At 38.9% G+C, this 17,318-nt stretch overlaps 1 protein-coding gene across 1 annotated transcript in view; it reads right to left on the bottom strand.

The window, feature by feature from the left end:
- The window catches only part of LOC127956073 (membrane-spanning 4-domains subfamily A member 4A-like), a 33,923-nt gene that overhangs the window by 10,007 nt on the left and 6,598 nt on the right, over nt 1-17,318 (bottom strand). The window contains exons 2-6 of the mRNA XM_052553850.1: nt 14,414-14,624; nt 14,104-14,214; nt 13,938-14,006; nt 3,121-3,264; nt 921-1,037 (exon numbers count right to left, since the gene is read on the bottom strand). Coding sequence (XP_052409810.1) covers nt 921-1,037; nt 3,121-3,264; nt 13,938-14,006; nt 14,104-14,214; nt 14,414-14,599 — 627 coding nt within the window. The 5' untranslated portion in view covers nt 14,600-14,624. The remainder of the gene's footprint in view (nt 1-920; nt 1,038-3,120; nt 3,265-13,937; nt 14,007-14,103; nt 14,215-14,413; nt 14,625-17,318) is intronic.

Raw genomic sequence — 17,318 nt, 5'->3', positions numbered from 1 at the left:
ACTGTAACAAATGTAACAAACTGATGTTCTTTCGAAAAAATATTCTCAGCTCTTTTCAACATTATTAATAATAATAATTATAATGATAACAATAAATGTTTTTTGTTTTTTTTTAGAAAATCAGATTGTTAAAAGGATTTCTGAAGGATTGTGTGACTGGAGTAATGATGCAAAAAATTAGTTTGAAAGTCAGCTTTGATTGTTCCTAATAAACTGTTTAACTGCTTCCCCAAGTGGATATTAAATTATGTTGTGGGATAATTAAATATATTCTAAATAAACTACAAACATAAAATGATATACATTTATTTTGTCCTCAAATTCTTTCTTTTAACTCCTCACTCACAGTGACACAGCTGACTGAGAGGCTCATTATGCAGCTCATTATGCAGGCCTTTGTCTTCTCAGGTGTAAATCACAATGATATTCATGGTAGTTGACACTTACTCACATAAGACTCTTACCCATAAAAAGTGTCTCAGAAAATTTAAATCAATATATTGTTTTCTGTAAGTGAGTAAACAAGATGATTTTCACATAATTTAGAAAGAAAAATTCTAGGCTACAAGCTCCAGTTCACATTTTTAGTTTTTCACTAACCACGCATAACATTTTTTTTATGTACATACATGCTACTCACATATTATTATAGCCCAGTTTGTGCTGATTACAGTGAGATTACACTTTTACCATTAGATATCTATAAGAAACTGAAAAAAGCACAAATGTCAGGGCATGACAAAACTTCTCCAGGCCCCAAAAATACCCTTAGACCTCAAAGGGTTAAAGGTCAAGTAGCACCAATGTAACAGGGTGGACTGGAGTATTTCACAAATATTTTTATTTTATTTATTTATATATTTTTATTTTATTTATTTTATTTATTTTATTTATTTTTTACAGAAATTGATATTACTCACCTGAGAACGAGAACGGCAGGCTTTTTCTTTACGGGCAAATGTTAACAGATACATGGAGATGATAAACTCCAGCAAGGCAAATATCAGGAATATTCCTCTGATTCCTCTGAAGAGATTCTGAGAGAAAAATCAACATGAACACAATTAGAGACCCCTTTCTCTCAAATGGCCCATTAACACTCTATCTACAATCTCAATTAGGAGTTAAAGCAAGAAGAAGTTGATGCCTCAATTGTTTTGTACTGTAAACGTGTTCTCAAGAGTTCTAACAGTATGGACACTGCGTGAATCAGAGGTAAAAAAAAAAGATATAAATACTGTTCAGTTTCTTGCACAGACTGATTGTTTTGTGTCTTTACACATCAATGTATCATTGTGAGCCATAGGGTTTAATTTGGATTTGTCTGTTTATGTTTTTTTCTCTCTCATAGATTCCATTACCATTTGCCAAGCATGCTACGACTGATAGGCTGCAACACCTGAAGCTAAACATCATAATTTGCGTTCTACTGAAGAAACAAAGTCACCTTCATCTTGGATGCCCTGGGGGTAAGCAGATGAACATCAAATATTCATTTTTGGGTTAACTATCCCTTTAATGCATTAAGATTCACAATGAGCAATCGCTACATTTGCTACAGAAGTTATTAATCTTTGTTAAAAAATACAAGTTTTAGTTCAAGTTAGCTAATTAAATAACACAGTTACAACTTTTGATTTGAACAACATGTTATTAAGTATTGGAATACCTAAGATTAATGAATGTTCAGAAGATATTCATTGGCAGTTTGTTAACTAATGAATTAACTAATGTTAACTAATCAGGCCTTATGTAAAGTGTAAATGAACAATCAAGAATCAAAACACTCTCAAACAATATCTAGGGCATGTTTTAGTCCAGATTAAAATGAAAAAAAAAAAGTCTAAATATTTAAATATTTGGCGCTGTGATGAACACCATAGTGAATACACAAATCTGAATGGCTATTTAAATATATTTAATTTTAGAAAGTAGCAGCTGCTTTATTTATGGGGTTTCCAGGTAAGGGCTGCACTTTCTGCAGTTTATCTCCATCTGCTGTCGGAGAGTAAATGTCATTTCATTCAGCGCATCTATCATGCGTGCTTTAACATCAGAGCGCAAACGTCTTTCAAGCAGCATACAGCAGTATTGTGCATTTTTACCTGTTGATGGGAATAGTATTCTTAAAATGCTTTCCAAAGTCGGAGTAATTTTTAATGTATAATTGCTCACGGTATTTAGAAGTGCCCACAATGACAATATTGTGCATATCCATTACCATGATATATCACATTACACATTTTTGATGACATTTTATTCAATTTTAATATCAAATTGTTAATGAAAAGAATTTAAAAACAATTTTTTAAAACCTTTAGATAGTCTGTATATGTGATGGACATTGGTTTTGATCATCTTTGGTAACTCCTTTGAAGGTGTCTTGAGTAAAACAGCTCCATGTTTAATGAAGCACATACAAAACTCTTGAACCAAAAGTGACAAGACCTGTTTAACAGAATACTGAATTCTGTTGTGTAATAACCCCATTAGCATCTGGTTTAAGACATGCATTTTGTGGACATTAAATTAAATTATGGTGGAAATACCAGTAAATTGACTAGTGCAAACCTTAAGTTGCCTTTAAAAAGTATCCTCACATAAATGTTGTCTCTGAAATGTAAACTCCTACAAATTTATCTGCAGTAATGTCAGTTGCAGTAACAACTGCGTCAATGCCTTTCCATCGCTAATTTCTCACTACCGGTCTTAAGTAAACAGTAGTTTTCTTGTTTTTTATTTTTACACCAAAATAGTCTTTTCACTGACACAAGCTGTTAGTAAATCTGGCTCTCATAATTCAAACTTGACTGAGTTTACAATTGATGAATAATGCCAATGACTTCTTGCATTGTAAATATCTACTTGAGATAGTCACCACTGATAAGCTATTGGTAAATATAATGTAGAAATTTTAATTTTCTGGAAAGCTGCTTTGCAACGATTTGCATCGTGAAAAGTGCTATGCAAATAAACTTAAATTTAATTTAATTATCTAAAGACTACTTCTGAAAATGATAAGAGTGAACAGATGAGTGCAGATTAATGCTTGTGTACTGACCACACAGAGATCTTACAGTAATTACTAAATAAATGTGAATATAAAGTTTGCTGACACACCTTATACTTTCTGTCTGAATCATCACAGCTATAACTGTAGTAGCAAGTGCTGAATCCCCCTAAAGCCAAATCCAGTGAAATTAAAACAATGGCAATGCCTGCGGTTATAATACAGAAAATGTTCAGTCCATGTGAAGCCTTCATCTATAGGAAGAAAAACAACAGAAACAGATTAATAAGTTGCCAACATTGTAAAACCTAGTATTAACATGATACTGTAGATAGAAAAAGTAACGTAATTCCTCAAATAAAAGCCGGGCCCTTTATTTACCTGAACTGCAGAAGGTAACAGGCTTTTATTTGAAGCAGGCTTTTATTAGAGGCAGGCCTTTATTTCTAATTCCATCTGTTTGATAAGTAATTGTTTTAAATAACCCATTTTAAAAGCGATAGCGTTCCAGTGGACAGAGATCATAACACTAACACAGAATCAGTTCAGAATCAATCACCAAAAGAATCAGTTCGGTTCAGGCGTGCTCTGTGTGTCAGTCTGCTTCACGCTGAATCACACAAGCGCAGTATCATCAGCTCCTCGGTTCACGAATCGGACGCGTACAACAGAAACGGTTCTCGGTTCAGTGTACTGGTGATCTGAAAAAACGATGCAACCGGTTCTTGACTCGAGAACAAGTAACACTCCGGCAGAGGGCCTGTGTACGTTCATTATCTGTATAAATACCATTATATATATACATATGTAATGGAGTTTAAATAATGCTGTTAAATTCATGCATTAATTGGGGGAAACTCAACACTGGGTGGCTGTTGAGTCACTCACATTTGTGTGTGTGATATTGTGGGCGGAGTTATGTCATTAGCAGCAGAGTCTCACATCTCTCACTGCTGGTAAGTCGCATCAATAAGCGCTGTGTCATCAACGGAGTTTAGATTCTTTTCAAGTGCAAGGTTGGACTCTAATATTACACACAAGTTTACTTCATTTGCCTGTCAGTTCCTGGTTCTGTCAGTAGAGTCAAATGTGTTATTTGCGATGAATAAATGTGATGCGTGTGTATGTTAACCTGCTTGTGAACTCCGAATCTATGTTGAGTTCATTTAAGATTTCTGAGCAACGTTGATGCTTTGTAGCCTACACTAACCAGCTTTTGGTCGTGTTTGTCCCAGGTATGTTTTATATTTACATCTGTCATGTTCTGTGTAAAAATTAGTGGTAGGCATAGATACATTTTTTTTTAATCTAGATTAATCTCACTGTAATCTTGGAATGAATCTAGATTAATCTATATTAAAATGGCTCATTTGAATTCTGATGAAAACATTCAGAATATGTGTGCTACCCAAATAAAATAATGACTAAAAGTAAGTCTTTTAGAACGGGTTTCTCAAGGCAGGTGGTGCATTAGACCAGGGGCTCATCTCCTGTTTCCAAAATGCATCACAAACTGCTTGAGAAAGCTGTAAACGAATTCCACATTGCACAAGGTGCAAACAACCTTACGCTTGTTTCACACATAATCCGTCTGCAGTGCTTATGCGTTTCATATTTTTTTACGCACCTATGTTAACGGATTCCAGCATTCATACGGTTGCGGTCCGTCAGTGCGTTCCAGGTGATCGATTGTTTACGTACCGAGTAGCGGACTGCAAACGCGTCCTGTGTGAAAGCACAACGAGTATGAGTCCGTGCTGCTTCTGCACTCAGGGCCGTAGCTTGGGTCAGTGGGGCCCCAGTTAAGGTTGTACCAATGGGCCCTGTTTGAAATGGTTTAATTTGTATGTTCGTACGTTTTTATTTATTTGTGCTATTTACACAATGTTTAAGGTTTTTTTCAAGTTTGTAGGTGTCAAGGTACAGAAACTAAATAATTAAATGTAAAATAGCACTGGATAGTCTTCAATGTAAAAATGAAATATACAATCAAACCAAAATTTATTCAGACACCTTCAACATTTCTCACATTATTACAGTTTATTTGCTATCGCTTGTAAAATGGTTCTAAAATATGACAAGAACTTAGAGTTAAACTGTGTCAGAACAAATTTGTCTTGATAATGTCATAACTTTGATAGAAATGTATGTAATGGATTACAATCAGCCCAAACTACAGACAACTGTTATTATGACAATATTTACACAACTATCAATACTCTGTTGAACAATTACCAAGCAATGCTTCATTTTGTTCAGACTGTGGTGTGAAAAGGTTGCATTAGCAATTCAGAAAAAGAACACATAAGCAATACATGGTGCTTTATAAGGTGCTGAATAATTTTTGATATACAATTTATCAATTTCGCTAGTACTTCACTGTATGAAGATTCTTTGGGTATAATATGTCACAGTTCACTCAATTTTGATATACTCACTTACATAAATGTATTATAGTGTCCTGTACCTACTAGTCAAATATATAAAAAAATTATATCTGGTGTCTGAATAATTTTTGGTTTGACTGTGCATTAATTCTTGTTAAAACTACAAATTAATTCAGTCAAGAGCAGTGAGTGATTTTCATTTTCTTGGATTTACATTACAGCAGCCAATAGCTAAATTAAGCACGGTCACTTTAAGAGACGATGAACGCATCCAATATAATACACATCCCATTTTTTTCCTCAACTGTTTACTTTCTCTTAAGAAATAACAGACAGGGCCCGGTTCCCCAAAACGTTGTTATCGCTAAGTAGTTCTTAACCTATTCCTTAACCACTCTCTTAACTTTATGGCACGATTCCTGACACGTTCGTATGCTAAGTATATCTTCTGTAAGTCACAATTTCGTAAGGTTGGTCTGGACCATTCGTAAGCTCTCTCTTAGCGTTGTTTGAGCTCAAGACGCTACTGTACAGCAGTCTTTAGAAACCAGCGCAGCGAAGTACAAGTCAAATTTGGTATGTTGACAATGTTGTGGCTCAATAATGATTTTATGTTATTTTTTAATGGCAGCGATCCAACGTGTCCTTGTATTGAATCAAAGACGGAGCCGGACGCGGAGCCGTTTAGTTCATGTAAATTTTTTTATTCGGCAAAACTTAAGCCCTTTTGACATTTTGCCTGACGTGGCTATATTAAAAAAAAAAAATCGCCTCCCAAGACAGCTCATTATAGACCTTCTCAGACCTGCGCTTGCCAGGATAACGCGGCGGAATTCCAGCGCTAGGTTTTTTGCTACAGAGAGCTTCCCCGAGGTCGTGGGAGAGGTCTACGGCCTAATCAAGACCTCGGTGTGGAAGTGCGTCCACACTGTCACCAATGCCCTTCTGCGCCATGCCGGGGATTACATCCTGTGGATGGCACACTCATCCCTATCGCCAATTCATCAGTGATTGATCAGGCGTAGGCTACTTATCGCGAAAGGGATACTCGGCCTTTACGTGCAGGTTATAGTGGACCATAGGGGTGTGATCTCCGACCTGGTGTCAAGGTCCAGCAAGACTTCAAGTTCCTCTGATGAGAGGCTTTGTGCACTTTTTTACGTTGCTTCCCCAGCATATTCTGTATCTAACTCTCTCTCTCTATGTTCATTGTATATAGCTTGCTTTTTTATTAAAAACATAAACCAATTGCAATCAATACCGCATTAAACAGAAGTAAATGCAGCTGCTTGACAATCAATTCTTATTGTAAAGTACCTTACCATTTATATAAAAGTGTATTTTATAATTTTTATAAGTCGTTAAACCCATGTCAAGAAGCGGCACAACGGGATAAGGAGGGTGGATGATTAGCGAGGGATACCCCGTTCATCTAAGTCACAACATTATCATGTGAACATATTACTGACCATTTGATAATTCAATTTATAGTCTATATTCTGCTGATAACTTAATCTATGTTAAAATAAATGTTACTGTAATAATTTGAGGAATGTTTCATTTGCTTTCTTAACGCTGTAATGCACCTTCGCGTGAAGTGGAAAATCGATTCCTGAGCAATCGATGCCAACTAATTCAGTACCTTCACTTTGGACAGCGCTCTTGTAACGTCGGACGTAAGAGGCAGCGTGCTAAGAAGCTTCCTAAGGGACACTTCGGGGAACACACTTAGGAACATAAACAACTTTGGTAAGATATATCTTTCGAGGTCTTCTTAGCGCGCTAAGAGTGAGCGTTATCGGGAAACCGGGCCCAGTTTTTTTAGAGCATAATTTCCAAGGTGGGTATTTTTGACATATTTTGTATGTATTTGTCGGCACAAGACAAAAATGTTCAATGTTCAAGTGTTTTGAGACGCCTTTTTTTTTTTGCGTGAGCCCAGCCCTGAACATCACGAGTACTGAAGTGGGCTCTTTCACATCTTTTTGTTTGTTCAAACTTTGATTTGTATTTGTTGGTTCAGGTGCAGGAGGGACTTCGAGGAGAACTTCGCAGAAGAGAGCTTGGTTCAGTGTCGCTGTCCGTGATACACGGCTCTCTCTCTCTCCGCACCGAACACAGCGCGCGAGTAACCAGCTACTCTGTTCAGCTTTTCCGCGTCTTGTGTTTGGATGCTTTAATGTTTAAATCGACAAACGGTAAGGCTTAAAAGTTAAAAACATGTGAAAAAGATAAGCTTTCGTGACAATGCGCAGCAGTGGCCCGTCAACTGTCCTGAGCATCTTTTTAGGCTGGCCTCAGCCAGTAGGTTATATAAAATATCAAGGTGAAAGTCATCATAGCTTGCTTAGTATAGACCCAGCTCTCAACCCAACTTTGAGAATAGATTAACAGCGATATTTTTTTTCGCCCGATAAGAGTCTCGCGTTAACGCCGATAACGGCCCACCATATATATATATATATATATATATATATATATATATATATATATTATTGTTGCTTTTCTATGCCCTGTTTTGGTTTTATTTATAGAAAATCTAAACTATTTCTGTAATTCCAGCACAGTGCTTGGATCCCTTGTGCACTCCTCATTTGAGTCACACTCCTGGTCCACGCTTTTTTTCTTCTGTAATTCCAGCACAGTGCTTGGATCCCTTGTGCACTCCTCATTTGAGTCACACTCCTGGTCCACACTTTTTTTCTTCAGTAAAATCAATCTAATATATTTTTGTTCAATAATATTTTTTCTTGTTTTGTACTGCATGGGACTAATTAATATATATGCAATAATTATGATAAATTTTTCCCATTGAAAATATCCATCGATTGACCTCAATGAAGCTCTCTGTAGCAAAAAAAAAAAAAATAGAACTGAAAGCAGCTGGACTTCAGGGCTTAAAGCAAAATTCCGCCGCGTTAGCCTGGTAAGTGCAGGTCTGAGAAGGTCTGACATGGACTAAACGGCTCCACGTCCGGCGCCGTTTTTGATTCTATACAAGGACACGTTGGATTGCTGCCATAGTTGGTTGCTTACTGGACACATGCTTACCCATTTATAGATCTTAACAATTTAGAGCCAAATTGTTTGCCAGATTTTAATGATCAAAAGTGATTGCCAATTCGCTTTAATTTCATTACGAAAAAGCCTAGGCTATTTACCACCATAAAGTTCTGATACCACAAAGTCAACTTCATAAATAGGCCTGTATCCATTGCGAACATAATTTAAAATGTCTATAACATAAAATCATTGAGCCACAATATTGTCAACATACCATAGTTTGACTTGTACTGTGCTGCGCTGCTTTATAAAGACTGCGGCGACTAGCGTCTTGAGCTCAAACAACGCTAAGAAAGAGCTTACGAATGGTCCAGACCAACTTTACGAAAGTGTGACTTACAGAAGATATACTTAGCGTACGAACGTGTTGGGAATCGTGCCATAAGGTTAAGAGAGAGGTTAAGGAATAGGTTAAGAACTACTAAACAATAAGTAAGTTTTGGGGAACCGAGCCTAGGTCGATAGCGCAATCCCAGGGGCGATGTGGTGGAAGCTTGGAGGCTGCTAGGGGGTTGAAGACGTCTGCAAAAGAGGCATAAAAAAGATGGGACATTGACAGATAGGTTCTCTTTGGGGCTCTCAATTGATATGGAATTTACAGACATGGAGACCGGATGGTCCTCGACGGATGGTGTGGAATATGCTCTTTGAATCACATGGCAGTTACAACCCCATTTTAGAATTTTCCCCGTGGTCCAATCTATTGTAGGCTGATGTTGGATCAACCAAGGATGGCCTAGAATCAATTCAGCTCGACTATAAGTGAGAATGAATGGGATGAATTGTTCTTGGTGGTTATGCTCAACACAGAGGGTGATTGGTGCTATCTGTGATGTCACGTACCCTTTATTTATAATCTCGCCTGTCACTGCATAGATGGAGTATGGATTTGGAGTTTGGGTCCTTTGGAGGCGACGAGTCTTAATGAATTTCCCTGAAATTAAATTGCCAGCCGATCCAGAGTCAACAGTGGCGGTAGCTTCAACATTGAGACCTCTAAACCTCAGATTCGCACATATGGTTAGTGGGATTGATACCGAAGGTTGAGGAAGTACTGAACTCACCACTAACCATGGAGGACGAGATGGACAGGTGCGTATAAAGTGTTCACCACTTCCGCAGTATAAGCACAGTTTGAGCTCCAACCGACGATTTCGCTCTTCTGGGGATAAAGGTTGGGAATCTACTTGCATCTTTTCCGGCTGTGGCTCAGGGGTTTTTTCAGGTACGTTTCGGCAAGGAGCAGTATCTGTGGTGTGTGCATCCCAATAGAAGAACTGGGATCTCAGGTGAACTCGGAGGGCTTGTTGTCACGGCAGAAGTAAGGACAGGAAGCAGTTGCAAGTAATTGATGTTTATTAAGAGAAGTATCGTCAGGCTGGATGATGGTGGGTGACACAGGGACCTCAGTGGCAGTACAGGCAGGTGAGGAGGTGATTGAGTGCACTGGTGGTGGTGGTGGTGGTGAGGAATCCGCGTGATGACTCATAAATCCAAAAGCGACCGAACAGGAACAAGACACAATGAAGCAGAGCTGGTGGAACACCAGAGAATGAAATACAGGCTTTATTCTGGATACATGAAAGGCGGGATGAATTCTCCTGTACGCAGGAGGAAGTTTGATGTGGACTGCCACCAGACTTATGATCTTGGTGACAGTGAATGGGCCAATAAAAGATCCCAACTGATAGTAGCCTCATACTTACTACCGGGCTTGGCCTTTTACCGGACAGATGTAGGCGTGATGACCGTTCCCCCCGCAGTAGAGGCACAGACCCAGGAACCTCTGCCTCTCCTTCTCCTACTGGGAAAGCCGAGCTCGCCCTGCCTGCATGGGCTCGTGATCGTAGGAGGGGCTGGCCGCGTCCCCGCCGCTGACTCATACGTCTGTCTGAGCCCTCGTTGTGGAATTGGGTAGGTTCCATCGATCCACTCGTGTCAGTCGTGCATCTACCCTCAGTGCCAGCTCAATGAGCCCATTGAGTGAGGTCAGAAGGTCCAGGGCATAGATCTCCTTCTGGATGCGGTCAGCCAGCCCATGCAGGAACATGTCCCACTGCGCCTCCTCGTTCCATCGACACTCCACCGCCAGGGTGCAGAACTCGATGGAAAAGTCTTAAACGGATCGCTCTCCCTGATGTAATTCAGCTAGCATCCTAGCCGCCTCTCTCCCAGCGACGGCCCGATCAAAGACCCGCTTCATCTCGGCAGAGAGTGTCTGGAATGAGGCACAGCATGGATCTTGATTCTCCCACACCGCCGTTCCCCATAATGCCCCCTTCCCAGTGAGCAGGGTTAACACAAATGCCACCTTGGCTTGTTCGTTGGAGAAAGTCCTGGGTTGAAGAGAGAAGTGCATATCGCATCGTGTTAAGAAAGCTCTACAGAAATTCGGCTCACCCGAGTAGGTCTCCGGAATGGGGAGGCGTGGTTCCGGCATTAAGTAGGCTGGTGGAATGAGCTGCAGCTGCCACATGAAACAATCAACATGACGTAACATGAGACGAGCAGGAGATGGTGCATTCATGAACCGTGACACTTGTTGCATGAATTTCTTTAACCCCAGATTGTCTTCATATATGGCGAGCTGTAGTCAGAGTTAGGGCTGGGCGATAAATCGATTTTATCGATTAACTCGAATTTGACGTTAAGGGCGATTTGTTTTTAATGAAAATCGGTTTTCTCTTTAACTTCCACCACCGGCTCTCCCCTTGGGCTTCCGTAGTTCAGAGTTGGCTCGCCCTCCCCCCGCTTTCCTTACAGCCGCATACAGACAACATGGCAGTTAACAGCGCAGAGCTCGTTCCAAAGAAAGGCACCGTTTCATCCGTTGTTTGGAATTGGTTTGCTTTTTTAGTGTCAGACACAGAACAAATAACGCCACATTGCAAAGTGTGTTTAAAAGCCGTTGCTACCAAGCAAGCACAACAAATTTATTCCAGCATCTTAAACAGAGGCATGCAGCCGAGTGGGAAGTGTGTGCCTCTCAACGAAGAGAACAAGACCGCAGTTCACACACACCCGCAAAAAAAAAAAAAAACTACAACCAACCCAAAAAAAACGATTAAAATTGAAAATCGGGTTTGGTGTGAAAAAAATCTGAGATTTTTTTTTAAAGCCATATTGCCCAGCCCTAGTCAGAGTGCAGGGTTTAGTCCTCGTCAATACACTGTCAGAAGAGCTTTTTCATTCTATCCACTCACTGCGAGCAAAGTACGAAATTCAAAGGATTACTCTGAGATGGTCTTTTACCTTGTCGCAGGATTAAGAGTTAATCGTTGACCGAAGAATCTCCCACAGGGCGTCCAAACACTTCCTTGAAATGGCCGATGAAATTCTGTAAGGAGGAGGTGATTATGGATTCCTGAAACCACAGAAGTTCGGCCCATCTCAATGCTGTACCGGACAGTTGTTGTATTATGAAGGAAATTTTCGATCCCCCTGTAGGGTATTGGTGTGCGTGTTGCTCAAGTGCGAGTGAACATTGTAATAAAAACCCATTGCAATCTTCCTCCCGACCGGAGAAGGGCGCTGGTCGTGAGACTGAACTTGCCATATACACCAACGTGGAAGTGGGATTTGCGGAAGCGCTGTGCTGAATTCATTTTTCGGTGTTCATCAAGCCTTCTGTCAGGATATGCACGGGAGACAAAGGTAAGTGAATTCAGTACACAGTGTTTATTAGTGATTTAAGTGCTCGGTGAATACTTCGTGGTTTCAAGTGCTGGCTGTACGATGAACACAGGGGACTGGATCGTAGACAGGTGAGTACATTTGGTTCAGGAGTGTCACAGCCACAGATCGCTCATATTTGTTCTCTTCCTTTACAGAGGCCGAAGTTAATACCAGCTCGGGATATACACAGGAGACTACAGAGACTGTTAGATCACAGGTAACGATAGAGTGTTCCGGGGTCCTGGGGGCAACAGAACAAGGACACAGGTTAGTGTTACAAAAGGGTGAGTATACGTTACGTCTGGTTGGCAGTGAAGTGTCAGGAGCTCAGGAGACAAATACGTAGGGTGAGTGTTTTATAGTTCTCTGATTGGATCATTAATGCGGAGCAGGTGTGGCTGGTTAGAACTCAGGAGAACGCGAGCGTTGTGGATTGGTTGAGACCAGGCTTGCCTGATCCCTGACACTAGGCCTTTAATATCCTATATTTGAAAGCAGAATAGCTCCTCCTGGTGAGAGCAGACCTGTTATTTCATGGTATACACACTAGATTCTTGTATAGGAGTCTACAGAGAGGCTTGTGAATTGCCTAGTTGTTTAAATGTATATTAAGGCATTCACAAAGACTACTTTTTTTCAAGGTTTATATTTTTTGTTGTTTTAAATGGTTTGAAGTGTAGTTTTGTTTTTTGCACTAGTACTATATTCAAACCTGAACACAGAAAGCACTTTGTTACAGAAAACATAAAAATTCTATAAAAATGTAACACAAATTGACAGGAATCCTTTATCAGAGGCTAATCCTTTTAGGTCTGATCTGATTTTAACCTCTTATTTCATAGTTGTTTACAAGTGTGTGTCTGCGCGTATGAGTTGGTTTGTTGATTTTGCACTCTAGATGTTTCACCCTTTCATTGCGGTGCATTTTATTCTGCATTGTGGGGAATTTGTAGATTGTACTCAAAACATGTTTTTTTATTTTCACTTTTTTTTTCATGTTGAACAGGATGGCGGCGCGTCCACAGGCAGCGGCTTCTCTCTGTCTTTTTTGTCTTGTGAGTTGTAGTGTTTTTGTACGTCGTCATCGTGTCTACCTGTTTTTAAGCACGCATACATTTGTGAGCTTCTGCTGGATGTCGGCTGAACCGCATTTTTAGAGTTAAACTCTGCGCACGCAGAACAGCTGCAGGATCTCGGACTGCTCCAGAGGCCTACACCATCACCGACCCCCACGACTTCATCTCGCCCACAGCGGAGGCGCCACAAGTGATGTGAGAGGAAGCATAAGAGGGGTAAGCGTGGAGGTTTCTGGGCTAGGCTAATGGCTAACCCACACAAGCCATCTATCCCCACCACTGGCTAAGGTACTCTCTTTGGACAATGAAAAGGACTGCATCTGATTACTATGTTCAACTCAGAGGACTGTAAGAGACTGTTGTGTTTTTGTGTTCATGGAAACATGGCTCAGCAACAGTGTTCCAGACTGCACTATTCAGCTCGATCAGCTGAGGTGTTTTCGAGTGGACAGAGCTCTGGTCACAGGAGGAAAAACCAGAGGCGGCGGGCTTTGTGTTTACATCAATGACGTGTTGTGCCGCGATGCTGTTGTGAACTGATTTTTTAATCATGCCCTCAATTTTTCTTATATATATGTTCACATACCAAATGGCATAAAAGTCACCAAGTTTCATACCATTCTGGTAAAGTTACAAATTTTAAACATTCAAAATGTAAAAATTCTCTAGTCAGAAATGACCAAAGACCACACAAGGGTTAAAAGTAAAGTGTTGTGTAGTACATACCAAACACAAACTGGAGGGTGAATTAATTTTGTTTTCTGCAGCGATGTAGAGTGAGCCTGTAGTAATGTACTGAGAAGAGAGAGAAAGAACAAAATATAAGCTTGTGCTGGAACATGTAGCTTGTTTTATAAAAAACAGAACACTTAATTGTTTAGTAGTTTCTTACGATGAGTGATCCCCAGAAAGTAAGACCACTATAGACAAAGATGGATTCAGCATAAACTTTTAACACAATGCCAAACAGCAGAGTCATCACACCGATCATTATCTGGACCGTCTGTGGGGCACAAAAAGAACTTACAGTGTGAGGTGTGTTTCCTGCACTGCCACCAAGACAATGAGTCACATTCTACAATAAACATTGTGTATAATTTCTTAATGTGTGAACTGCTCCCCGTTTAAAACTTATTCATGCATTTATTTGCTTACCTCACAGTGATATACACACAGAAAAGGGTTTATGAGACATTTCTCACCCCAAGGGCTTTCGGTTGTCCTTTCAGAAATGCCTGAAGTCCATGAAGAGGTGAAGCTCTTGTCATCTGTTGTACATGAACAGGTCCAGGAGCATTTGTCAGCGTCGTTATAGAAGCTGTTTGTGTTACTGGTTGAAACTGGATGACCAGCGTCGAAGAGTTCACAGGAATGACTGTGTGGGACATCCTGGTTTCTCGATCTCAAACTGACCTGTACAGAATCATAGTACATCAAAACATGTAAACCAAAATATGATTATGAAACAGATCATGATTAAAAATAAGTCATATGATGTGATTTAAATTTAGCTTTCTCTTTGTAGTGTTACAAGCTCTTATTGTATAAAGAAAATCTGTAAAGTTACAAAAAGATATTCTTTATAACACGGCCCCACATCTCTACATCACTCTGTGGGAAGATTTGCATAACACCACCCAAATGTTCACGCAAAGAAAGAAGGCATAACTTTTATTCTCTCTGTTACCGCCACTGCAATCCATGTTGTGGAGATGTTGTGTGTTTCGTTATGATAGCAAAGCTACTTTGTTTGGACTTTAAAAAGAGGACTCAACTAGAAATCAGTGGTTAAGTTGTATGAACAGTGTTGTTTACAACACTGTCAATATAACACCTTATATATATATGCAAAAAAAAATAAAGTTTTGCAAAATGGTGAATGGTAAACGGACTGCATTTATATAGTGCTTTCAACAGACCACATGGCCATCCAAATCACTTTACAAGTTGCCTCACATTCACCCATTCACACACCAACTGCGGTGTCAGCCATTCAAGGCGCCATCCAGCTCGTTTTCAAAAGAAAATAAAGTTTTGCAAACTAAAATTAGTCCTTAATTCCTTTGATTCCGCCCCCAGATCAAAACAGTGCTACAAAGCAAGACGCGCAGAAAAGTGAAGCGTAAAGGGAAAATGGTATTGCAAGCTCAAACTAGACTGACACACAAAATAAAAGCAGCGTTGCAAATAAATTAATAGATATGACCATGGACAATATGTATTGCAAAATCATTGATTTCGTGCTGTTTCATATATTTTTTGCAATTCTTTATTTTTGTTTGCAAAAAGCAAATTTATCTTCCTCAATACTTTAATTGTAGTTTGCAAAACTTTATTTTCTTTTGCAAAACTTAATTTTTTTTGTATATATATATATATATATAAGGTGTTATATCGACTCCATAATTGTAATCAGTAATTATGTCCTTACTGGATGCTACAAATGCCTAGTTTGTAATTAGTTTTATTGGCTTTGTCTTGTCGTGCTGGGACACTGCATCACAGTATATAAGTATATAAGGGGCGAAACATTTCTGTCACACACTTGAGGTATTTATCCAATCGCAATGCACTGGATAGCTGGCCAATCAGAGAAAAGCTTGCTGTTCAGAATGATTTGTAAATATCAATGTGTTTCAGAAGGCGGGGCATAGAGGATAATAATTAATGTACAGTATGTGGAAAATAATGTTTATTGAACCTTAAACCACATAAACACATTGCATTACACCAAATAACAAAATACTGTACTTTTTAGCAGCATCATATGATGCCTTTAATTGATCTACATAATTTCCGTTTAAGGCATTTAGCAGATTCTTATTTACAAAGACTACCTGCCACTATCCACTGAAACAGGGCCATATTCACCATATTCACTGAGAAGCCCAAATAATAAAAAATGGCCAGTGTTAGGTAAGTTACTTCCAAAATACAATACAACTATATATTACTTCTTACTGTATTTTGAAAGTAATTAGTTACATTACAGTATTACTGCCTCTGAATTGTAATATGTTACACTACTTTTGAGTTACTTTCACTTTCAAGCACAAACCACAGTAACATTCAGAAATAAAGTGAGTGAATTTAATGTTATTCACAACTAAACAAGAATGAAAAATTTAATTTGCTAAAAAAGCCTAACAAACTTTCTTTGCTAACCAAAGAATTAATTTAAAAGCATTAATGAAAGCAAACTCTTAACCAACCTACCTCTCTCATTCGGCATAAATCCTAATGTTATGTATTCGAGATGTATTTGAATGCTAAATTATTATTTGTTATGTAAACCAGGCTTTGTACTTAACTCTACCAAAAATATATAAATAAATAAAAAATCATTCTCTTCACATGATCTAATATATGCCTTTCCTACACTTACATCTGCATCACACATACTATGTATTAATTTCACAATAAATAGATATAAATCAATTCTACAGTTTTTTCAGTCAACGACTGTTGTTGTTTTTTTGGCTATGTTTAAAACTTGCACTTAAACAAGGGAACAATGCACTTGTGGAGGTAGGAAAACAAAGTTCTTTAAAACACGTGGGATTGCTTCTAATATGCAAAAGAAAAAGCATGATAGCTGTTTCTGTCTGTGGTAAGTTTTAATTTAAAATGTTTGTGATAGCCTACTTTTAACGTAAGAAAGGTGGGCTATATGTTGTATTCAAATGCATTGCCACTTGCTTGAGCAACTAATATTCAAATCTAGAAGAAATGCATTGAATAATATGTTGTATTACGTTTATCAAGTTTAAACGTAAATTAATATTACCAGATGACTTTAACGGTAATTACAAAAATGTGATGCTATTTTTCCTCTGTTTTGCAGTGTTGGTAAATTCAACACATATTTTTGAGTTAAAATATGTTGTTGTAGTCGACGCCCATAGCCATGTGGTAAGTGCATCGATATACAGCATCCCAAGTTCGAGTTCTGGGTCAAAGAGATTTCCCGATCCCACCCCCCCCTTCTCTCTCCCACTTCACTTCCTGTCCTCTCTACACTATCCTATCAAATAAAAAGCAAAAATGCTAAAAACAAATATTTAAAGAAATTTAGGTAACACTTTATAATAAGGTTCCATTAGTTAA

This window comes from Carassius gibelio, chromosome B4 (genome assembly GCF_023724105.1).
Source record: "Carassius gibelio isolate Cgi1373 ecotype wild population from Czech Republic chromosome B4, carGib1.2-hapl.c, whole genome shotgun sequence".
Classification (NCBI taxonomy): Eukaryota; Metazoa; Chordata; class Actinopteri; order Cypriniformes; family Cyprinidae; genus Carassius; species Carassius gibelio.
Note: the sequence above shows the minus strand (reverse complement) of the source record. Positions and strands in the feature narration are given on the sequence as shown.